Here is a 24922-nt window from a genome sequence, read left to right as displayed (position 1 = left end):
ATTGAGCAAAATTATGAGATCTAAAAATATGAGAACTGTCAGGATCTGCACCTCTGCTACTTGGCTGTATTCAAGTGTATTTCTCTTGTTGACTCTGGATTGTTCTTTTAACTTTGCTTTTCCATGTTATGGGTGTAGATGAGGCAGGAAGGGAGTTAGAGAAAGGACTCACCTGAAAACCTAAAACTGTGGGGCCACCAGAAAACCATGGGCCCACTTTCCTCCTCTCACTCAACCTCTTGATTCTCTTAGTCTTCTATATCTACTTACTCTATTCTTCCATTATTAAGCATAAAGAAATAGGGATTGACCATGAAATAGGCTAAAAGCAAGAGGGTCCATTGACACCGGGCCCACCAAATGTTTTCCTGGTATCCCGGTGGGTCAGTCCAACACTGAAGTCAGCAATTCCAGACACTCTAGACCAGGGGTCCTCAACCTTTTATACCCGTGAGCCACATTCAAATGCAAAAAGAGTTGGGGAGCAACACAAGCATGAAAAAGTTCCTGTAGATGACAAAAAGGGCCGTGATTGGCTATTTGGTAGCCCCTATGTGGATTGGCAGCCTACAAGAGGCTCTGTTTGGCAGTACACCTGGTTTTTATGCAGCCAAAACTTGCCTGAAAACCAGGAATTCAAAAATAAGCACCTGCTTTGAGGCCTCTGAGATCAACATCCAAGGGGTTGGAGAGCAACATGTTACTCGCGAGCTACTGGTTGGAGATAACTGCTCTAGACCCACTACATGTCCCCTACAGATTGGGAGAAGATGCAACTGCAGTGGCACTGCCCTACAGCTTACAGCACCTGGAGAAACCCAATATATGTGCACAAATACTCTTTCTGGACCACAGCTCAGTAGTTCAATAATATCAGACAGAGAAACCTTATTTAAAACTCGAGAACCTTGGTCTTCCCACCATACTGTGTAATTGGGTGCTAGATTTCCTGACCAACAGAAGAGAAATATCATCTCAATTATCCCTAAGCACAGGAGCACCACTAAGATGCTGTCTCATCCCCAAACTATTCTCCCCACAAATGAGTTACCACATATTGTAACAGAAGATCAAAGTAGTTTGTCTCCTACAGGTGGAAGACGAGTTTCCTATGGAAAACTAGTGGCCGATATCATCAAATATGATGCAGATAACCACCTAGCGCTAAACAGAGACAAAACTAGGGAGCTAATCATACATTTTAGGTGCTCCAACTACAAACACCCCATTTACAATTTGCAGATACAGTGATAGACCAAGTTGATATCAACTTTCAAACCTTAGCTGGAAATACATCAGTAGAACCATAGGATGAGGGCCCATCAGTGGATACACTACCTCTAAAGACTAAAAAGATATGGCCTCAACAACGTAGCACTCATCACAGTCTAGAAGTTGGCTATTGAAAGCCTATTGACAGGGCATTTCTATGTTTGGTGGCAACATAACACAGAAGAAAAAAGGTCTCGGAAAAGAATCATCAAGACTCACAGAACCTCCAGTCCTGTATTGTTTTATTGCAGGAAGACTAGAGACACAAATCAGGGTGAAAATGCAAGTTCACTGTATGGGAAGTCCATTTTCGGAACATTCTTTTATTATTTTTCTTTTAACACCATACAATGTCATGAAATGAACTTCATCATGCACTTGATATTTTCAGTATGTACATGGTGGCTTGACATTCCTAACCCATATCTATGTGCTATGGCTTGCATCATCATCAGTAGAATCAAGGCTCCTCCTCACTCCATGTGTATGGTTGACCTGTATATGGCTGCCATTGGGTTCTTTGAAGGCTTTATCTACAGCAAGGTATAGAGAATAAGCGTTTTATTCCTTTGCGGAAAGCGTCGTCCCTCAGCCCATAAATTAAGGGACTAAGGAACCTCGGCAAGCACATGAAGATCAGAAAGTTAATCAAGAAGATGAATGGAATGTAGTCTTTTAGATATTTCTCTGTGAGGGAGGCGAGGAAGGCATTCATGCATAAAAAGAGCTGGAGAGCGTGGAGCATGACTGTTTTACCAGCCTTGGAGGCTGCCATTTGTTTAGAAGTGATCTTCTGAGCCACCAGCATAACCTTGATGTAGGTGTAGACAATGACGAGAGCCACCAGGACGAATGTGACGATGTAACTAAATGACTGTATAGTGTCTTGTACTGGGTGCAGGACTATAACAGCCCGGTTGCAGATAGCAGAGTGGAGGAAAAAGTCCTTGGTGACCACCGGGCTCATGGCAATAAATTCAGCGGCATTAGGGATCAACCCAACCACCCACATTATTGCAATGGCCACATTTGAATTACGGTCAGTGGAAAATGCTCCATGTCTTAAAGGGAAACATATGGCGATGTATTGTTCTATGGACATGACCGCCAGATTGTATGGTGTGACCCTGTACGTTGCTGTGGCCAAAGTCTGGATAGCGAGGCAGAAGGGTATCGGCATTTGGAAAGCATATATACTACTCAACAGCAGGAAGAGCGCAACTAGAAAATAAAGGGTGTCACTAACAAGCATGTGGGCAAAGAAGACACAGCGCAGGGTCTCTCGGAGATGGGGGGTAGAGAAGTAGATGTTCAGTATCCCCAATATCAGATAAAGGAACATGATGAAGCACAGAAGCAACAAGGTAAAAAAGAACGTCTGCACAATCACCGCAGTCCTGTTGTTGCCGGGAGACACCTGGGTGATGTTACTGGAGAAGACGCTACTATTGGCCATCGGTGAGAGCTGGATGATCTATTGAGTCTTTCTCACTGAGAGTTTCTGAAATTTAAAGAAGAGGAGAAAAAATAGTCACATAATGCCAGAAATTAATTAATTAATGTAGAAATGCAAGGGCAGAAGCCAAGTGCTAAATGGATGAAAAATGGAGTTCACGTGGTGCTCATCTGTAACTGTGAGAGTCAATGCACCCCATCAGCCTGTTCTGATAGATAGAGAGAGATAGATAGATAGATAGATAGATAGACAGACAGACAGACAGACAGACAGACAGACAGATAGATAGACTGATAGATAGATAGACTGATAGATAGATAGACAGACAGACAGAGAGAGAGAGAGAGAGAGAGAGAGAGATAGATATGATAGATATGATAGATAGATAGATAGAGAGAGAGAGAGATAATGGATGGGTGGATGGACGGACAGACAGAGAGAGAGAGATAGATGATAGAGAGAGAGAGATAGAGAGATAGAGAGATGATAGATGATAGATAGATAGATAGATAGATAGAGAGATAGAGAGAGAGAGATAGATAGATAGATAGATAGATAGAGAGATGATAGATAGGTACAGAGAGAAATAGATAGAGAGAGAGAGAGAGATGTTTTGCGAATTTTGCGGGAAATCTGTGAATTTTTGGCGAAGCAAAACCTTTTCCAATTTACTCCCAGCATCCTGATACTCTGGGGGGTTTGGCTAGAAATCACTGTATTTTTGGGGCAAAGCATGCAAAGCATTGTGGGAATTGTTTCTTGGTTGCAGAGGAGCTGGTCAGTTCTAAGCAAATTTTAAATTGGTCGTCATTATTTATTTATTTTTTATAGTTTTTTAATTATTTGCCGCCTTCTTCTGACTCTTTCCAAATGAGGGTCACTGACCCCATCTAAATAACAAATGCTCTGTAAGGCTACAAATGAATTGTTATTGCTACTTTTCTATTCCTCATTTTTCTATTCAGTCCTCTCCTATTCATATTCCAGTCTCTTATTCAAATCAGTGCATGGTTGCTAGGGGAATTTAGACCCTAGCAACCAAATAGCTGAAATTGCAAACTGGAGAGCTGCTGAATAAAAAGCCAAATAGCTCAAAAGCCACAAATAAGAAAAAATTCAGACCAATCGCAAATTGTCTTAGAATATTACTCTCTACATCATACTATGGGGCAGATTTATCAAAGGTCGAGGTCGAAAATTCGAATATCCAAATTTATCATGTCTTTAAAAATTCGACTTTGACTATTCGCCATCTAAAACCTGCCAAATTGCTGTTTTTTGCCTATGGGGGACCTCCTAGAACCTATTTGGAGTCAATTGGTGGACTTTGAATATTATTTGAATATTCCTTCGATTTGTATGATTCAAATTCGGCCGAATACGGACCTATTCGATTGAAAATGGATCTATTCCGCAAAAAAAAAATTTTGAATTAGAATTTCGAAGTTTTTCCAATTCAAAAATTGGACCCTGGATAAATCTGCCCCTAACAGTTAATTTAAAGGTGAACAACCCCTGTAAGTTATCCGTTCTTTTATTACGCTAAATGCTACATCCATCCTCACAAAGCAGATCATTTTCCTAGTTTGGACTGGACAGGGGTAGAGTAAATAATTCATTTAAAAACTGAACAAAATATTGTAATGACTCTTTTCTAAATCATTTCTAAATCACTAGTTTTCCCTTTAATAGCAGAGAGAAATAAATGTAAATACAGTAACAGCATCGCTTACCATCAGCCCTTTCCAGCGTATACAGACTCTGAGATCCAGACTTATCTGTATTTATCTGCTTGTGACTCCCCAATGGCAACTAAACTGTTAACCCCCTGACTACTGTCGCCGAGCAGATAAGCATTGCGCCACGTATCGCCCTTGTGTTGGTGACCGTTGGGTTAACTGATTGTGTGTTTGTTACTGATGGGAATATTAATAGGGTTCCCCTGCCATTTCTCCAGGTGGATGGAACTCATGGGACTCGGGTCTACAGTGACTTCTACTGCAGAGATACGATTATTTAAATCTGCTGTCAGCCTCTTACTTTCTATGGGAATACTCACACGTCATCATCTTCTAGAGCTGCAAATTATATCTGTGAATGACTTATATATCCCATACACATGGTCACAAGATGCCAACTGAAGGAATTGCATTCCCATAGGATGGCAGTTGCTTATACATAGGGCAGTTAGGGTGACAGGTTGCTGGACCAAAAGGCTAGCAGTCAAGGGGATCCAAGGATATTGATCTTTGGATGGTGGTGCATCAATGATTTGGGAGAGAGAGCGCCCCTTTTAGATAATAGATAACATATAAAATATTAAATGGGGTTGTTCACCTTTAAATTAATGACGAATGAGGTAACGTTCAACCTGCATCTTAGTGAATTTGCGGAGTTACGTCCATTCGACAGAGCGAGAATTCACCTGGCGATAGAGTGCGTATGATGCTAGCGTCTGTCTCTTTCACTAGCGAAGTTATGCTTGTGCCTGTTAGGAAATTTGCGAAGCGTCTGAATGACGTCACGCTGGCGTAATTTCGCCCTTTAGGGAATGTGCCCCATAAACTCTCTTAATGTTCTCCTGATAGAAGTGTCAGTATCTTGTGTGTGTTCCATGCTGGAGCCTCCCAGTAACGTACGTCTGTTCTCTCCTCAGTGTGTTCCCCGCCTGTTAGTATCCTGCTGCCTGCAGCCAATGGACCTGCAAATAGTCTGAAACCAGAAGTAACTGATGATCCAACTTCTCACCATGAGCCTGGTACAAAAGTGGAAATGGGGGTTTTTATCCGGAGGCAGCCCCAACCAATGAGAAAGCAGCCCCCAGTCCGGCAGTTTGCTCCTTCCTGAGACCCTCTCTGTGCATTAATCACATGCTCATCCCTCACTGGCCCCTCCAATAATCATCTCCTCATCTCCAACCTTCTTCTCAAGATATCATTGGGGGGATCCTTTCAAATCCGGCAGATCCAAGGTTGAGAAAGCGCCAGTCACCATGTTTGTCCCAATCACAGCGCTCCGTCAGCACAGGCTTTGCCATTTGGGTTTAGGGGGGTCTGGATGGTTCATTCTGGGGTTGGGAGGGGGACAGTAGGGGGCAGGACAATCTCATCATTGCTTATTCAATACAGATTGGAATCAAGCTATTCAGGAAGGAAGAGGGGGCCCTTGCATTACCATAAGTTATTAATGGATTCATCTCGTTTCCTTGCCTATAGCTTTCCAACGAGAATCAGCTGAAACATTCCATGATCTTTCATTTGCTTTCTGCAATCCCTGCAGAGTTACAAGCCCAATAGTTTTATACAGCGATATATAAAGCTTCACTTGTCCGCTAGTAAACTCCGCTGCGCTTGTCATCTGCCGTCGGATGATATAATGGGATCTTTGGGTTTTCGAGAACTTCTATTTTTTGGTCTTCTGGTGAGTCTGTTCTGGATACGACTCATTCAAACGTTTTTTTTGCTCCATTTTTATAATTGATGATGTAACTGCCAGAAATAATACAGAGCTATGGAAATGGCAAACCCGTTTGGATGCAGAATTGATTCTAAAATCCAGCACTAATTTACTCTGAGGGTTTTTCCAACTGGCCCTGCCGCTATCTGACTGGCCCTGACGCTTTCCGACTGGCCCTGACGCTTTCCGACTGGCCCTGACGCTTTTCGACTGGCCCCGACGCTTTCCGACTGGCCCCGACGCTTTCCGACTGGCCCCGACGCTTTCCGACTGGCCCCGACGCTTTCCGACTGGCCCCGACGCTTTCCGACTGGCCCCGACGCTTTCTGACTGGCCCTGCAATGTTATAGAACTGGAACTGACTCACTGGGAAACATGTTCCGACTGCCCACGCACAGCTCTAAAGCCGCAATTCACTCTGAATTCAGTGGGGCAAAGTAACTTTTGTATATATTTAATGGAATAGGAAATCATGTAGGACATTATTTACAATGCAGGGACAAAACACAACTACCAGACTGTGTATTGTGAGCCTCTAGTTGTTGGCTGGTGGGATGCGGGGAGTTGTAGTTCAGTGACATCACATAACTGGTACTTACAGTGGAGTGGTGGAAGAATAGGGTTGAGATGTTTATTGTTATTTAATTAATGTAATCTCTTTAATTAGGTTGCTGGGGCTCAATATTAATAAAGTAGGTAAGTCTGAGCCCCATAAATTCCATAGTAGACGCCGGACTGATGTTTGAGAAGGAGACAAATTGCAGAAGGTGCAGCTTTGTACTGGGGGGATCATCACTTACTGTACAGCTGTACTTACTGTGGATTCCTCCTTGGGAATCTCATTAATAAAATGTAAAACTGAGGTTTATTCTTCTGTGCCTGGGTCATCTCTACTAGTGTTTGTCTCTTTAAAGCATAAGTAAACCTTTAAAATAAGTGAATGTAAAATTGATGAGGGGACTATTCTAAGCACTTTTGCAATGTACATTCATTATTTATTTTGTTTTTATTCCAAGATATTAAGGGATACATGTACTGTTAATATGAATGAATTTTGTTACAACAGCGCCACCTGCTGGTCAGTTTCCCACCAGTCTGACCAGCAAGTAGTCAAGGAAGTTGTCAGGAGAAAGAAAGAGGCTGATGTTCTTCTGCTTAGGAAAGATGTGAGAAAGGTTTCTAATTTTATTCCCCATACAGGGCCCTCCTATAAGTATAATTTAAAAAAAACATTGGTGCCGGGGTCCCCTTACAAGTTAAAAAAAAAAATTGGGGCCCCAAAGAATATTTTTTTAAAAAACATTGGCGCCAGTGTCCCCCTTACAAGTTAAAAAAATCGTGGCCCTAAAAAATATTTTTTTAAAAAACATTGGCGCCAGGGTCCCCCTTACAAGTTAAAAAAATTGGGGCCCTAAAAAAAACATTGGTGGCAGGGGCCTATAGAATATTAAAATAATACATTGGTGGCCAAGGGATTAAAAAAAGAAAAAAACAAATTGGTGTTCAGTAGAATTGAACTCGTAGCTTCAGGACTTCAACTTCGCCTCCTTTTGGGACTTTGGAAATGGCCGCGTGTCTTCGGCGCTGTCAAGGGGGGCCGGCTCATTTGAAAGTGCAGCACTGCCGGACCCCCTTCAGGCCTGGGACACTTGCCCCCCCTGTAGACTATAGACTGTATTCTATAGACTATAGCTAGAGGGCACCCAATTCAAGGAATACAAGGGGAGGGGTATAGAGAATATAATCATAGGAAACCCAGCTCAAGAGGTGGTACATAAAGAGCCATAGGGAACCCAACTAAAAGGACAAGGAAAGTTAAACCAAAGAAGTAGGTAGAAATGTTGTACAGTATGGTTTGTGCTTCTGTACCAGCCCAAGGCAACCACAGCCCTTTAGCAGTAAAGATCTGTCTCCAAAGATGCCCCAGTAGCTCCCCATCTTCTTTTCTGCTGATTCACTGATTCACATGCTCTGTGCTGCTGTCACTTACTGAGCTTAGGCACCCACTCACAATATACAGTACACATAGAATAGAAATGTCACAATATAAGGCTGATTAGTAATTAATACACATAATTACTACATGGCAGCACAGAAACCAGTGCAATTAGCATCAGAATTGAATAATCAGCAAACCTGTAGCATCAGCTTATATTACAGCCAGGGAAGCTCATTTTCTGCTGGATAATTAGTGACGAGCCCTAAGCTTAGCTTCTCAACAGCCAATCAGAGCCCACTGAGCATGTGAGTGTCACAGACACTTTCCAAGATGGTGACCCCCTGTGACAAGTTTGAAGTCCTGGATCATTGCTGCTATTGACAAGCTCAAACTTTAGCCTCATGCAATAAGTTCACTATATAAAATAGGACATTTTTAGCCACATTCATTTTTAGGGTTTAGTTCTCCTTTAATATACCTGCCATTACTTTGTCCCAAACATTATGGTGCCGTGAAATGAGTGGGATTATGTGTAAAAAGTGTAATTTCTAGATGTTGAAACTGAAATGTATGCAAATTGTATGATTTAAAATGTTACACATTGAGGAGCAGAGGGGCGAATCACAGAAAATGTGTCTGTCTCAAATGATATTCATAAATACATAAATGGTAGTAAGACAAAACAGAGGCGCCAAAAAGGATAAAAATAGCTAAAAGCACTTAAAAACCCAATGGGTAATTCAGAGGAGGTAGTAATGAACTTACCTCCTCCAAGCAGACACCAACGAAAGTGGTAATTTTCAATAATAGTTTATTCACAAAATTATTTCAAACTATTATTGAAAATTACCACTTTCGTTGGTGTCTGCTTGGAGGAGGTAAGTTCATTACTACCTCCTCTGAATTACCCATTGGGTTTTTAAGTGCTTTTAGCTATTTTTATCCTTTTTGGCGCCTCTGTTTTGTCTTACTACCATATCGAGTCCACCCCGAGTGGAGGGGTATCATCCCCGTTTTCGTCTTTTACAGAGAGCGACGTTTTATTCCTGAGTGGGGTCAGGATAATCTGTAACCCTGGTTTGTGAGTATTAACTTGTTTACTCTACCATTACTCCTTGTAAAAACATATTACACTATTGGGGCTCTTGGTGTTCCTTTTTGTCTCCATAAATACATAAATAAATAACCTAAATATACAACTGCTGCTTTTTAAAAAAAACGGTTCTGTGTTTCTATTTACTACAAAACTGACCGGGGACTGAGTATAGGGAGGAAGAGCTGACAAGGAGCAATTGTTGAAACACTCACCAAGTAAAACATGTGGTCGGGGTGCACTTGCTCCGAAACCTCCGCATAGGGAGCCCATTCTACTATCAGTTATCATTGATGGGGGAACCATTAGTATTAGGGTTAGAAGGAAGAAAACAGAAGATGTTGATGGCTACACCCATAGCTCTGCTTCAATACCACAAACAAGAATCCTTTACCCTCAAATACAAAGGTGTTTGTTGTTCACTTGCTCTTCAAGGCCTGCTCTTTAGAAGCTATTGAGCAAAAGGATGAGATCTAAAAATATGAGAACTGTCAGGATCTGCACCTCTGCTACTTGGCTGTATTCAAGTGTATTTCTCTTGTTGACTCTGGATTGTTCTTTTAACTTTGCTTTTCCATGTTATGGGTGTAGATGAGGCAGGAAGGGAGTTAGAGAAAGGACTCACCTGAAAACCTAAAACTGTGGGGCCACCAGAAAACCATGGGCCCACTTTCCTCCTCTCACTCAACCTCTTGATTCTCTTAGTCTTCTATATCTACTTACTCTATTCTTCCATTATTAAGCATAAAGAAATAGGGATTGACCATGAAATAGGCTAAAAGCAAGAGGGTCCATTGACACCGGCCCACCCAAATGTTTTCCTGGTATCCCGGTGGGTCAGTCCAACACTGAAGTCAGCAATTCCAGACACTCTAGACCAGGGGTCCTCAACCTTTTATACCCGTGAGCCACATTCAAATGCAAAAAGAGTTGGGGAGCAACACAAGCATGAAAAAGTTCCTGTAGATGACAAAAAGGGCCGTGATTTAGTAGCACCATGTGGATTGGCAGCCTACAAGAGGCTCTGTTTGGCAGTACACCTGGTTTTTATGCAGCCAAAACTTGCCTGAAAACCAGGAATTCAAAAATAAGCACCTGCTTTGAGGCCTCCGAGGGGTTGGAGAGCAACATGTTGCTCGTGAGCTACTGGTTGGAGATAACTGCTGTAGACCCACTACATGTCCCCTACATATTGGGAGAAGATGCAACTGCAGTGGCACTGCCCTACAGCTTACAGCACCTGGAGAAACCCAATATATGTGCACAAATACTCTTTCTGGACCACAGCTCAGTAGTTCAATAACATCAGACAGAGAAACCTTATTTTAAAATGGAGAACCTTGGTCTTCCCACCATACTGTGTAATTGGGTGCTAGATTTCCTGACCAACAGAAGAGAAATATCATCTCAATTATCCCTAAGCACAGGAGCACCACTAAGATGCTGTCTCATCCCCAAACTATTCTCCCCACAAATGAGTTACCACATATTGTAACAGAAGATCAAAGTAGTTTGTCTCCTACAGGTGGAAGACGAGTTTCCTATGGAAAACTAGTGGCCGATATCATCAAATATGATGCAGATAACCACCTAGAGCTAAACAGAGACAAAACTAGGGAGCTAATCATAGATTTTAGGTGCTCCAACTACAAACACCTCATTTACAATTTGCAGATTGACAGACCAAGTTGACATAAACTTTCAAACCTTAGCTGGAAATACATCAGTAGAACCATAGGATGAGGGCCCATCAGTGGCTACACTACCTCTAAAAACTAAAAAGATATGGCCTCAACAAAGTAGCATTTTATCACAGTCTAGAAATTGGCTATTGAAAGCCTATTGACACGGCATTTCTATATTTGGTGGCAACATAACACAGAAGAAAAAAGGTCTCAGCAAAGCATCATCAAGACTCACAGAACCTCCAGTCCTGTATTGTTTTATTGCAGGAAGACTAGAGACACAATCAGGGTGAAAATGCAAGTTCACTGTATGGGAAGTCCATTTTTGGAACATTCTTTTATTATTTTTCCTTTATTAACACTGTCACCATACAATGTCATGAAATAAACTGCATCGTGCACTTGATATTTTCAGTATGTACATGGTGGCTTGACATATCTATGTGCTATGGCTTGCATCATCATCAGTAGAATCAAGGCTCCTCCTCACTCCATGTGTATGGTTGACCTGTATATGGTTGCCATTGGGTTCTTAGAAGGCTTTATCTACAGCAAGGTATAGAGAATAAGTGTTTTATTCCTTTGCGGAAAGCGTCATCCCTCAGCCCATAAATTAAGGGACTAAGGAACCTCGGCAAGCACATGAAGATCAGAAAGTTAATCAAGAAGATGAATGGAATGTAGTCTTTTAGATATTTCTCTGTGAGGGAGGCGAGGAAGGCATTCATGCATAAAAAGAGCTGGAGAGCGTGGAGCATGACTGTTTTACCAGCCTTGGAGGCTGCCATTTGTTTAGAAGTGATCTTCTGAGCCACCAGCATAACCTTGATGTAGGTGTAGACAATGACGAGAGCCACCAGGACGAATGTGACGATGTAACTAAATGACTGTATAGTGTCTTGTACTGGGTGCAGGACTATAACAGCCCGGTTGCAGATAGCAGAGTGGAGAAAAAAGTCCTTGGTGACCACCGGGCTCATGGCAATAAATTCAGCGGCATTAGGCATCAACCCAACCACCCACATTATTGCAATGGCCACATTTGAATTACGGTCAGTGGAAAATGCTCCATGTCTTAAAGGGAAACATATGGCGATGTATTGTTCTATGGACATGACCGCCAGATTGTATGGCGTGACCCTGTACGTTGCTGTGGCCAAAGTCTGGATAGCGAGGCAGAAGGGTATCGGCATTTGGAAAACATATATTATACTACTCAACAGCAGGAAGAGCGCAACTAGAAAATAAAGGGTGTCACTGACAAGCATGTGGGCAAAGAAGACACAGCGAAGGGTCTCTCGGAGATGGGGGGTAGAGAAGTAGATGTTCAGTATCCCCAATATCAGATAAAGGAACATGATGAAGCACAGAAGCAACAAGGTAAAAAAGAATGTCTGCACAATCACCGCAGTCCTATTGTTGCCGGGAGACACCTGGGTGACGTTACTGGAGAAGACGCTACCATTGGCCATCGGTGAGAGCTGGATGATCTATTGAGTCTTTCTCACTGAGAGTTTCTGAAATTTAAAGAAGGGGAGAAAAAATAGTCACATAATCACATAACGGGCTTGAAATTAATTAATTCATGTAGAAATGCAAGGGCAGAAGCCAAGTGCTAAATGGATGAAAAATGGAGTTCACGTGGTGCTCATCTGTAACTGTGAGAGTCAATGCACCCCATCAGCCTGTTCTGATAGAGAGAGAGAGAGAGATAGATAGATAGATAGATAGATAGATAGATAGATAGATAGATAGATAATAGATAGATAGATAGATAGATAGAAAGAAAGATAGATAGATAGATAGATAGATAGATAGATAGATAGATAGATAGATAGATAGATAGATAGATAGATAGAGGTAGATAAATAGATAGATAGATAGATAGATAGATAGATAGATAATATATAGATAGATAGATAGATAGATAGATAGATAGATAGATAGATAGAGATGATAGATAAATAGATAGATAGATAGATAGATAGATAGATAGATAGATAGATAGATAGATAGATAGATAGATAATAGATAGATAGATAGATAGATAGATAATAGATAGATAGATAGATAGATAGATAGATAATGAATGGATAAATGAGAGAGAGAGAGATTAGATTGTCATTGATCACATTAGTTGACACATTGAGAGCAATACTGGAGGGAACAGGAGTCTTGGCTGGGGGCTCACTGTTAGGGGTGTTTAGGGTAGCCTGAGTTTTGGAATGGAACTCCAGGTCACAACTGCCTGCCCAGTCTTCCAAATTAGGACTCTTATTGATTGATCATAACCCGCCCCTAATACTGCCAGGCCCACCCCAATGTCACCCACTCCTCCATCATTAGTGATTGGCGAATAAATCTGCCTGGCAAATTTCACTGGTGTCGAAAAAAATTCTGGACGTGCGTCCAAAAAAGTCGTTCTTGTCAAAATCGACGCACATCAACATATTGACTTTAACGCCAGAGTCAAAATCGTCACGAGTGACTTTTTCATCAATTTCCGATTTTCACTATTTTTCCGAGAAACTTTCTGATTTTCGCAATTTTTTCTTGAAACTTTCAGATTTTCATGATTTATTCTGTGAAACTTTCCATTTTTATGTTTTTTTCGTAAATTTACGCCGTTTCGTGAATTTTGGGGGAAATTTGTGAATTTTTTGGCAAGGCAAAACGGGAGAAATTCGCCCATCACATCAACGTCTGCCCCTCCTGCCCCCTATACATAATATAGTCTGTTATCCAAACCACTGCCTGGTTGCCATGGTCATTGGTGCAACTGTCAATCACGGCTCTTTACTCACCGATAGGCTAAAAACCTTTGTGAAGTAACACAGGGCTGAAGCTCCCTAAACAATATTGTATTTGCTGATATAGGGCTGATGTATTAATAGGGACAAAGTATAAAGTACGGAAAAAAATCCGAAAAACTCTAAAAGTTTGAAAAAAGGTCCAATTGGTCCATTGACTTCTATGGGACCTCAACAGCTTTTACTTGTCGAAATTGGGCATTAGAGTTTTCCTTGGTTTTTATACTTCCTAAATCTCCATTTTTTTAAAAAAAAAAAAAGAAACAAACGCACTTTTGGGAAAAATAAATTGGTTCCTTAAATATGAAGGCTGGATGGTGAAACTAGTGCCAGAATCGGACTGGCCTGTTGGGCAGCGGGAAAATCCCTGGGAGACCCTTTCTAGACCACAGAGCATGCACTCTTTACTACCTTTTCCAATTTACTTCCAGCATCCTGATACCCTAGGGGATTTGGCTAGAAATCACTGTATTTTTGGGGCAAAGCATTGTAGGAATTGTTTCTTGGTTGCAGAGGAGCTGGCCAGTTCTAAGCAACTTTTCAATTGGTCTTCATTATTTAATTTTTTTTTATAGTTTTTGAATTATTTGCCACCTTCTTCTGACTCTTTCCAAATGAGGGCTGACCCCATCTAAATAACAAATACTCTGTAAGGCTACACATTTATTGTTATTGCTAGTTTTTATTCCTCATCTTTCTATTCAGGCCTCTCCTATTCATATTCCAGTCTCTTATTCAAATCAAGGCATGGTTGCTAGGGGAATTTGGACCCTAGAAACCAGATGGCTGGAATTGCAAACTGGAGAGCTGCTGAATAAAAAGCTAAATAACTCAAAAGCCACAAATAAGAAAAAATTCAGACCAATTGCAAATTGTCTTAGAATATTACTCTCTACATCATACTATGGGGCAGATTTATCAAAGGTCGAGGTGAATTTTCGAATGAAAAGAAAAAATCGAATTTCAAGCTATTTTATGTGTACTTAGACTAGGAAATAGTCCAAATTTGATTTGAATTTGAAAAAATTTTGAAATTTCGAATATCGAAATTTATCATGTCTTTAAAAATTCGACTTCGACCATTCGCCATCTAAAACCTGCCAAATTGCTGTTTTAGCCTATGGGGGACCTCCTAGAACCTATTCGAAGTCAATTGATGGACTTTGAATGCGATATTCCTACGATTTGTATGATTCGAATTCGGCTGAATACGGACCTATTCGATTGAAAATGGACCTATTCGGCAAAAAAAAAAAATTTTTGACTAAACTTCAGTTGGTCTTTTTGAATTAGAATTTCGAAGTTTTTCCAATTCAAAAATTGGACCCTGGATAAATCTGCCCCTAACAGTTAATTTAAAGGTGAACAACCCCTGAAAGTTATACGTTCTTTTATTACGCTAAATGCTACATCCATCCTCACAAAGCAGATCATTTTCCTAGTTTGGACTGGACAGGGGTAGAGTAAATAATTCATTTAAAAACTGAACAAAATATTGTAATGACTCTTTTCTAAATCATTTCTAAATCACTAGTTTCCCCTTTAATAGCAGAGAGAAATAAATGTAAATACAGTAACAGCATCGCTTACCATCAGCCCTTTCCAGCGTATACAGACTCTGAGATCCAGACTTATCTGTATTTATCTGCTTGTGACTCCCCAATGGCAACTAAACTGTTAACCCCCTGACTACTGTCGCCGAGCAGATAAGCATTGCGCCATGTATCGCCCTTGTGTTGGTGACCGTTGGGTTAACTGATTGTGTGTTTGTTACTGATGGGAATATTAATAGTGTTCCCCTGCCATTTCTCCAGCTGGATGGAACTCATGGGACTCGGGTCTACAGTGACTTCTACTGCAGAGATACGATTATTTAAATCTGCTGTCAGCCTCTTACTTTCTATGGGAATACTCACACGTCATCATCTTCTAGAGCTGCAAATTATATCTGTGAATGACTTATATATCCCATACACATGGTCACAAGATGCCAACTGAAGGAATTGCATTCCCATAGGATGGCAGTTGCTTATGCATAGGGCAGTTAGGGTGACAGGTTGCTGGACCAAAAGGCTAGCAGTCAAGGGGATCCAAGGATATTGATCTTTGGATGGTGGTGCATCAATGATTTTGGAGAGAGCGCCCCTATTAGATAATAATAGATGACATATAAAATATTAAATGGGGTTGTTCACCTTTAAATTAACTGTTAGTATGATGTAGAGAGGGATATTCTGAGATAATTTGTAATTGGTTTTCATTCTTTATTATTTGTGGTTTTTGAGTTATTTAGCTTTTTATTCAGCAGCTCTCCAGTTTGTCATTTCAGCAGTCTGGTTGCTAGGGTTCAAATTCCCCTAGCAACCATACATTGATTTGAATAAGAGACTGGAATATGAATATTAGAGACCTGAATAGAAAGATGAGGAATAAAAAGCAGCAACAACAATACATATGTAGCCTTACAGAGCATTTTTGTTTTTTTTAAGATGGGGTCAGTGACCCTTATTTGAATGTTTGAAAGAGTCAGAAGAAAAAGGCAAAAAATTAAAAAGAAAACTGTAAAAAATAAATGATGAAGGCCAATGGCAACCTTGCTTAGAACTGGCCATTGTATAACATACTAAAAGTTAACTTAAAGGTGAATCACCCCTTTAAAGGTTGGATTTTAGTGGTTTTTGAAAAAAATCAGAATGCATAGGGATGCGCCGAAATCAATATTTTGGATTTGGCTGAACCCCTGAATCATTCGCATATGCAAATTAGGGGTGAAGGGGAAAACATTTTTTACTTCCTTCCCGCCCCTAATTTGCATATCAGGCAGAAGGATTCAGATGAATCCGAATCCTGCTGAATCCTGAACCAAATCCTGAACCAAATCCTGAACCAAATCCTGGATTCAGTGCATCCCTGCAAAAAAGTAATAACAAAAAAAGCGCAGAAGGATTCGATAAAAATAGTACAAAAGAAGAAAACAATAAATAATGAAGACCAGCTGATAAATTGGTTAGAATTAGCCATTTTATAACATAATGAAAGCCATCCCTTTAAATAAAATGCCAATATTAATCTAGACATATAAACATGCTTTAGATGACAATTAAAATTCTTAAAGGGATCCTGTCATCGGAAAACATGTTTTTTTTCCAAAACACATCAGTTAATAGTGCTACTCCAGCAGAATTCTGCACTGAAATCCATTTCTCAAAAGAGCAAACAGATTTTTTTTATATTCAATTTTGAAATCTGACATGGGGCTAGACATTTTGTCAATTTCCCAGCTGCTCCCAGTCATGTGACTTGTGCCTGCACTTTAGGAGAGAAATGCTTTCTGGCAGGCTGCTGTTTTTCCTTCTCAATGTAACTGAATGTGTCTCAGTGGGACCTGGATTTTACTATTGAGCATTGTTCTTAGATCTACCAGGCAGCTGTTATCTTGTGTTAGGGAGCTGTTATCTGGTTACCTTCCCATTGTTCTGTTGTTTGGCTGCTGGGGGGGGGAAAGGGAGGGGGGTAATATCACTCCAACTTGCAGTACAGCAGTAAAGACTGACTGAAGTTTATCAGAGCACAAGTCACATGACCAGGGGCAGCTGGGAAATTGACAAAATGTCTAGCCCCATGTCAGATTTGAAAATTAAATGTAAAAAAAATCTGTTTGCTCTTTTGAGAAATGGATTTCAGTGCAGAATTCTGCTGGAGCAGCACTATTAACTGATTCATTTTGAAAAAAATGTTTTTTCCCATGAAAGTATCCCTTTAAATTATCTCTGTGGCTCAGTCCAGCCATAGCCAAAATGCTAACAGCCTAATTCATTATCCCATCAATAAGTAAATGAAGTAATTAATTCATTCATTATTATGATTACATTATGATTCTACACCCACACTGATTTATAGAGATTGGAGCATTCCTGGGTTTTATGATTATTTTATGATTCATTTATGAGCAATATTATTAAGAATAGGACAAATAGGTCAGGGTTCAGCATTGAAAACAATAGGAGAATGGTAAATACATCCCAAAATTCTCCTTGAGTCTCTCTCTTTCGTACTGTTACACTGTTCCCAAAGCTCCATTATGAATAAAAGAGACGGATTTGTGTTTCTCGTTCCCCTGGATGTCGCTGTCTTTTGGAGCTGTGCAGATGTGGAGGTGGTTGATGTTTAGTGATGGGCAAATTCATTCGCCAGGTGCAAATTTGCAGCTAATTTGCGCGATTCGGCCCCGGCAAATAAATTCACGAAACGGCAGCGATAATTCGCTGGCGAAAATTTTTTTAGACGCCGGTGCATTTTCACGTCAAAAAAACGGACGCTGGCGCCATTTCGTGAATTTTTAGCCTTTGCGAATTTTTCTGCGAAGCAAAACAGCGCAAATTCGCCCATCACTAGTGATGATGTCCTATATCTCAAGTGATAGTATTGACCTTTCCCAATATACGTTCAGACATTTGAATCTACAACGTAGGCAGACTACAACTGAACATTCTAACTAACTAATTCATAAAACACGGCCTGGCCACAGATTTATTTCTGGGTTCAGAAAAATTCTTTATTGATAAAGATAATTGCTCTTGGTTGAATTGAAAGGCAGAGCCAATAAGTTTATTTTGGTGACCTGAAGAAGGGTGCACCAGCGGCATAACAAAAACATGCTGGGCCACCCCGCAAAATTTTATTTTGGAGGAGGAGCCTGGCACACACAGCAGCCCCTATGTGGTCTCCGCCCCCAATTACTTGCGGCTCCTGCTTCCCACCCACTTATGCGGCTTCAGAGGAGGCAAAGGAATTTAGAGGAAGCAGGAAGTCCAGCCCCACTGCTTCCTTAAAAGCTGGCCTTTGCTTCGGGAGGAGCCCTCCACTACTTGGGTGCTGCCAGGTCTTAATGTGAGACTACCAAGTAGAGAGTTCAGGACAGGCAAGGGAACCAGGGGCGCTGCCGGCTGAGGATTCCAGGGGTGGCAAAAAGCCGCTCCTGCACCTTTAAGAGCCGAATTTCCGGTTTTTAAACTGGAAATTCAGCTGTACTATTGCGAGAGAGCGCAATTGCACTCTCTGCAATAGAGTTCCTGCCTCCCCTCCCGACAGGTAAGCCGGTGAGATGCTGAAGGGAATCGGCACTGAAGGGAACCGAACATTGTAACTGGAACGGAGAACAAGGAGCGTGGTCAAGGGACAGGCCGGGTCGATACCAATCAGAAGAAGCACAAGTACAAATGCAAGAGACAAGAGCTGAGAGAGTAGTCAAGGTCACAAGTCAGGTCAAACACACCAATCTCGCAGTACAAAACAGGATCCAAGAGAGTAGACAAATAACAGGCAAGGGTCAGGTCAGGCAGTGAACTAGGAATGGTCAGGGACAGGCAAGATCAGGACTAGACAGACCAACCAGAAAGAGCACCAGGAACTATGAAAATAGACCTACGTTGGGCAGTGACTGTTTGAAGGAGGCCCCTTTAAATAATCAAATTTTGCGGAAAACCATGATGATGTCAGTATCAGGGCACAGAAGAATCAGTGCTGTGGGCGTAAGTACCCTTACAGATTCAGTAATGTTGCAGTCAACCACTTAACTACTCTTGTCTGTATGTGTTTATTAATACAATAATAATAATAATAATAATAATACATGAATATCCTATAACTTGCATCCTTGTAAATGGTGCTAAGTGATGTCATCAGTTCTAATACAATGCTTAGTGATGCAATTTGTGGCTGAAACATTTGTATCGTAGAAAATAATGAACCCCCAGTTGTAAAATATGGGGATATTAAAAGTCCCCTAGTATTTTCTTGACCAATTCTTTTATTTGGTCATGGAACAGAGTGACTTACTGAATATCCTTGTACATTATTTCCTATATACAGTATATTATATTATATATATATTATATACTCATAGAAAGTATGCAGCCTGCTCAACCATGTACTTGTGTCACCCCCACACCCATCCCTTTAATGGTAAATTGCCCATGGGGCTGATACAACCTGTGAGACCAAGGCCTTGGTCAGGACACACTTTTGCTCATCTCTTGTATGGAAACCAGTCTCTATAACAAAATATAATGAAATCAACGTTCTCCAAAATAACAATCCCAAGGGATAATACATTGTCAGTGGACTGATGGTGCTGATGATAAGTCAGGTGACAGTCACGATGAAGAAGAATGGATCATGCAATGTAATCTGTTGAGACTTTGGATGATTTCAGGCAAAAAACCCAGACATAGATACAGAACAATAGTCAAAGTGAGAGACAGAGATGTCAACTCCTTCTGCATTGTCTCGTTGTCCTCACTGAATGAGTAAATCCATTTAGAACAAATGAAGGACATCAACAAGTTCAGACTTGACCTGGTAAAGTAGAATCCCAGTCTACAAATGCTTTTTAGATGCCACAAGTCTTCACAACACACACAAATAAACCAAACAACAGATCAACATTGCAAACACAACATTACATTTTAGTTTTTAGAATAAGCCCATTTTCATTTACTGTATCATTTAAATGCTATCTGATAATAATCATTCGTTTCCACCGTACCCTAAACCTATGGAGGCACAAGCTAAGAACAAATGTAAAGACTTTCCATGCTTCAGCCATGCTTTTGAAATCCCTATTCCTGGCCATGGTGGACTGACAATGTCCCATTAATAACACATGACCTACTATATTTTCACAGCCACAGATCTCCCAGCCTTTTCATTGGGGGCCGTTCAGAACTAGAAACATGGTTATCAGGGTAGGAAAGATGCCAACGACTGTGTTCGTATGGTAAATTCAGCCGGTATGAATAGAAAGCTCCTTTTATTTGTGACTTGAACATTGCAGTTTGTTGGTCTATGTTGGAATCTCTACAGCTGTGTATTATACTTAATGTATTTCATGACTATGACTAAGTCAGCACTGAGATGCGCTGCCTCAAATACAAATGTTACTAGCTAGAAACACTATAGGACACAGCAGAGGACAAAAATAAAGGCACGGGTTTACATTTGCCATATGCAAAGGATCTCCATCTATCTGAACCACCCAGAACTTTCACTTGTCTCAAGGGGCACATTTACTAAGCTCGAGTGAAGGATTCGAAGTAAAAAAAACTTCAAATTTCCAAGTTTTTTCTTTGGGTACTTCATCCATCGAATAGGCTACTTTGACCTTCGACTACGACTTTGAATCGAACGTTTCGAACTAAAAATCGTTCGACTATTCGACCATTCGATAGTCAAAGTGCTGTCTCTCTAAAAAAACGTTCGATTGATGGATTAAAATCCTACGAACCGTTCGATTCGAAGGATTTAATCGTTCGATCGAACGATTTTTCCTTCGATCGTTCGATCGAAGTACTTGCGGTAAATCCTTTGACTTCGATATTCGAAGTCGAAGGATTTTACTTCGATGGTCGAATATCGAGGGTTAATTAACCCTGGATATTCGACCCTAAGTAAATGTGCCCCTAAATGTTCTCCTGTCCTGTATTTGGAAAGTATTTGCTTCTGTCTCCTGCATTTTGGCCATTTCCCATTATGTTCCTCTGGTGAGTATTTTGTGTGTGTCTCAGTGGTGACACAGGGCAGCCATGTCTAGTGTCACTCACAATGTGGCAACAACAGAACAAATTGTAACAGTTGGATTTTTGTAATACCAGACTATCATGGGCTTTAGGTTACTACACATGTCTACTTACAACCTGGGGTTCAGCTGAATTCATCCTAAATGTCCCATCTTTAACAAAGCTGTTAAGAATCTTATATCAAAAAAGTGTCAGGGGGGCTTATTGGAAAGTGGCTGCTGGTTGAGGTGGGAGAAAGAAGATCCCCTCTTTTTGTATCTTTAAAGTAATTTTGACCAGATCAGTCACACTTTGCGTTTACTTTCAATAAGCCTTGGAACAAGGGTCTCCAACCTTTTTCACTCATGAGCCACATTCAAACATGCAAATAGTTCCCTAGGGGACAAATGTGAGCTGTGATTGGCAGTTGGTAGCCCCTATGCGGACTTTCAGTGTACAGAGACTTTGTTTAGCAGTACACTTGGTTTTTATACAATCAACACTTGCCTTCAAGCCTGGAATTCAAAAATATGCACCTTCTTTGAGGCCACTGGGAGTAACATCCAAGCAGTTGGTGAGCAACATGTTACTCATGAGCCACTGGTTGGAGTGTTCCCACAACCCTTTTGTATTTTAGTAATAATTTGCAAAAAGGAAGGCCAGGCTTATGCTTGTAGCACCCCTACACCCTGCCCTTTCATGGAGGTCTTATGGCTTTAAAATAGATGTTGGACATGGAGACCTATTGCCTATAAAACCCTGTTTTGGAAAATGTAGGCACTTGCACAGATTAAATTACTAATAAAACAAGATGGGGCCAGGGAATGTACATTGACCAGTCCTCCTCTTTTTTGACATTTGCAGTGGATAGAAAAATCGTTGTTTTGGTAGTGAGACTTGAATATGATATTTGACTTTAACTCAAAGCTATTTTTCTCAAATCCCGAACATTGATGAAGGTGGACTATTACACACACACACAAATATATATATATACATAGTAATAATAAAACTGTAAAACAGGTCCTCCAGGGTCCTCCATACCCCTCAGAAATCATTGGGTTTCAATCTCTCTCTCTTAAAAAGTAGCATTGGGATATGTTCATATACTGTAGATTAAAAAAATCTCCTTATCCCTTTATGGAAGACTTCATCCCGCATTCCATAAATCACAGGGCTGATAAACCTCGGCAAGCACATTAAGAAAAAAAAGTTGAAAATGGGTAAAAACACAAAGTATTGTACCAGGTAGGTCTCCGTTACTGTGTAAGTGAATGAGCCCATGCACAGGAGGAGCTGGAAGGCGTGGAGCAAGACCGTTTTCCCAGCTTTGAAGGCTGAGGAGCTTCTAGAGCCCAACTTGAAGGCCACCAGCATGACTTTAATGTAGGTGAAGAGGATGACCACTCCAACGGTGCCTAAACTGAGGAAGAATTTAATGGTTTGCATTGTGTTTTGAATGGTTGAACTGATGGCAAACATTGCAGGGGGCACACACACAATGTTGTCAAATACTGAGTTCTTCCCGGCCATGTAGCTCATTGTGATGTACTCAACAATGACAGGGACTACTCCCACACCCCACATCCCCAACATCGCCATATTGCATCTTTGCTCAGTGCACAGCTCTTTGTGCCTTAGTGGGTAGCAGATGGCAGAGTATCGCTCGAGGGACATCAACGCCAAGTTAAATGGGGTGACAACAAAGCTAGCGGAAGCGAGTATGATAACGGCAAAGCAAATAGGCACTGGCATGTAAATCATGTAGATGGCAGAAATAAATATGAATATGGAACAGAACAAATATAATGTATCCGTAATGAGCATGTGGATGAAAAGGATATAGTGAACATTCTCCCTCACATGAGGCGTGGTGAAGAAAACTCTCAAGATGGCTGTCATGAAGAAAAGGAAGACGCAGAAGCAAAGGAGAATAAAGATAATGAGAGTCAGCAACACAATGGCGGTTTCGGGGGTGTTGGTGTATGGAAACAGGCTCGTACTGACGTTCAGAGATATCAAGTTCTCCATGGTTTCACATAATAATATATATGTGCTTGCAGAAGGGTTCAGGCTAGAATAAAAATAGAAACAGTTCAGCCAATGGGAAGAATTCATTGAACTCTTTTACCCACCCTGATGGTATATTCTTAAAAAATCGAATTTATTGAAAGAAACAGCATCCCATTCCCAACATAAAATTTTATAGCAAAAGGCATATTTTGCTCACTGGCAAGTTCAAGCTAGAATCAAAATAGAAACAGTTCAGCCAATGGAAATAATTCATTGAACTCTTTTACCCACCCCGATTCTTAGGAAATCAAATTTATTGGAAGAAACAGCAATGGGAAAAATCCCTTGAACTCTTAAAACAGGAAATATACCAGGAACAAAATACAATAATATACACTTAGGAAATCAAATTTATTGGATGCAACAGCATCCCTTCCCAAACATTCATTTTTATAGCAAAAGGCATATTTAGTTCACAGGCAAATTTAAGCTAGAATTAAAATAGAAACAGTTCAGCCAATGGAAATAATTCATTGAACTCTTTTACCCAGGAAAATCAAATTTAGGAAATCAAATTTATTGGAAGCAACAGCACCCATCCCCCACATTCAGTTTTTTGCCATTAATCCATTCAGTGCCAGCTGATATTTTATACAATTGCCGACTAAATTGTTACCATTTTGTGTATTTAAGTTTTAGGGGCATTTCCTGGGGCAACTTTAGTTTACCTGGATAAATGATATATTGGTAACACAAGCTTTCTAAATATGCCTGAATTAGTGTGCAGCTCTGATTCTGTAATGAAATAAAATGCAATAAAATGTTTGAAATATATATTTTTTCATAAATTATAAAATTGTGGTAAAGGATACTTAAAATACATTTAATATTTTCTAAATCATAATAAATATATGCACTATATAAATCATATTAAATATATGTGATGTGTATATGTATACTGTATGTAAATACAAATATACATTAAGAAATAAATGAAATATATTATTAGACAAGTATGGGATCCGTTATTCCGAAAACCAATTATCTCGAAAGCTCCGAATTACAGGAAGGTCATCTCCCATTGACTCCATTTTAATCAAATAACTTGAATTTTAAAAAAAATTATTCCCCTTTCTCTGTAATAATAAAACAGTACTCAGTCCCAAATAAAATACAATTAATCCTCATTGGAGGAAAAACAATTCTATTGGGTTTATTTGATATTTAAATGAGTTTTAGTAGACCCCAATGTTCTGGATAGCAGGTCCCATACCTGTCCATATAAAATTAATATAAAAAAATGTATCAAATCAATAAAATATTCCTAAATTAACAAATTTGTTGGTTCCTGCAATGTTACGATCTGAGAGATAGGAGAGAGCAGGGCCAGGCAGGCTGGGCGCCCTAGGAAATCCGTCCGGCCACCCCCAACTGCGATGAAGGGAAGGGAGGGGTGAGCAATGGAGGGGAGGGTGGGGTGAGTGACAGAGGGGAGAGGAGTAAGGGGTGATTGACGGAGGGGAGGGAGGGGTGAATGACATATGAGAGAAGAAGGAGGGGTGAGTGATGGAGGGGAGGGAAGGAAGGAAAGCGACGGAGGGGAGGGGTGAGCAATGGAAGGGAAGGAGGGGAAAGAAGGGAG

At 40.5% G+C, this 24922-nt stretch overlaps 3 protein-coding genes across 3 annotated transcripts; all 3 read right to left on the bottom strand.

The window, feature by feature from the left end:
• Nucleotides 1–1801: 1801 nt before the first annotated feature.
• On the bottom strand, nucleotides 1802–2728 carry LOC108710060 (odorant receptor 131-2). The gene has a single exon (XM_018250437.2). It carries the CDS (start codon nucleotides 2726–2728, stop codon nucleotides 1802–1804), a length of 927 nt encoding a protein of 308 aa, XP_018105926.1.
• An 8655-nt stretch (nucleotides 2729–11383) lies between these two features.
• On the bottom strand, nucleotides 11384–12373 carry LOC108709152 (odorant receptor 131-2). The gene has a single exon (XM_018248760.2). It carries the CDS (start codon nucleotides 12371–12373, stop codon nucleotides 11444–11446), a length of 930 nt encoding a protein of 309 aa, XP_018104249.1. The 3' UTR covers nucleotides 11384–11443.
• Nucleotides 12374–22383: 10010 nt separating this feature from the next.
• On the bottom strand, nucleotides 22384–23298 carry LOC108709151 (odorant receptor 131-2). The gene has a single exon (XM_018248759.2). It carries the CDS (start codon nucleotides 23296–23298, stop codon nucleotides 22384–22386), a length of 915 nt encoding a protein of 304 aa, XP_018104248.2.
• Between the last annotated feature and the right edge of the window lie 1624 nt (nucleotides 23299–24922).

This window comes from Xenopus laevis, chromosome 2S, assembly GCF_017654675.1.
Source record: "Xenopus laevis strain J_2021 chromosome 2S, Xenopus_laevis_v10.1, whole genome shotgun sequence".
Taxonomy (NCBI): domain Eukaryota; kingdom Metazoa; phylum Chordata; class Amphibia; order Anura; family Pipidae; genus Xenopus; species Xenopus laevis.
Note: the sequence above shows the minus strand (reverse complement) of the source record. Positions and strands in the feature narration are given on the sequence as shown.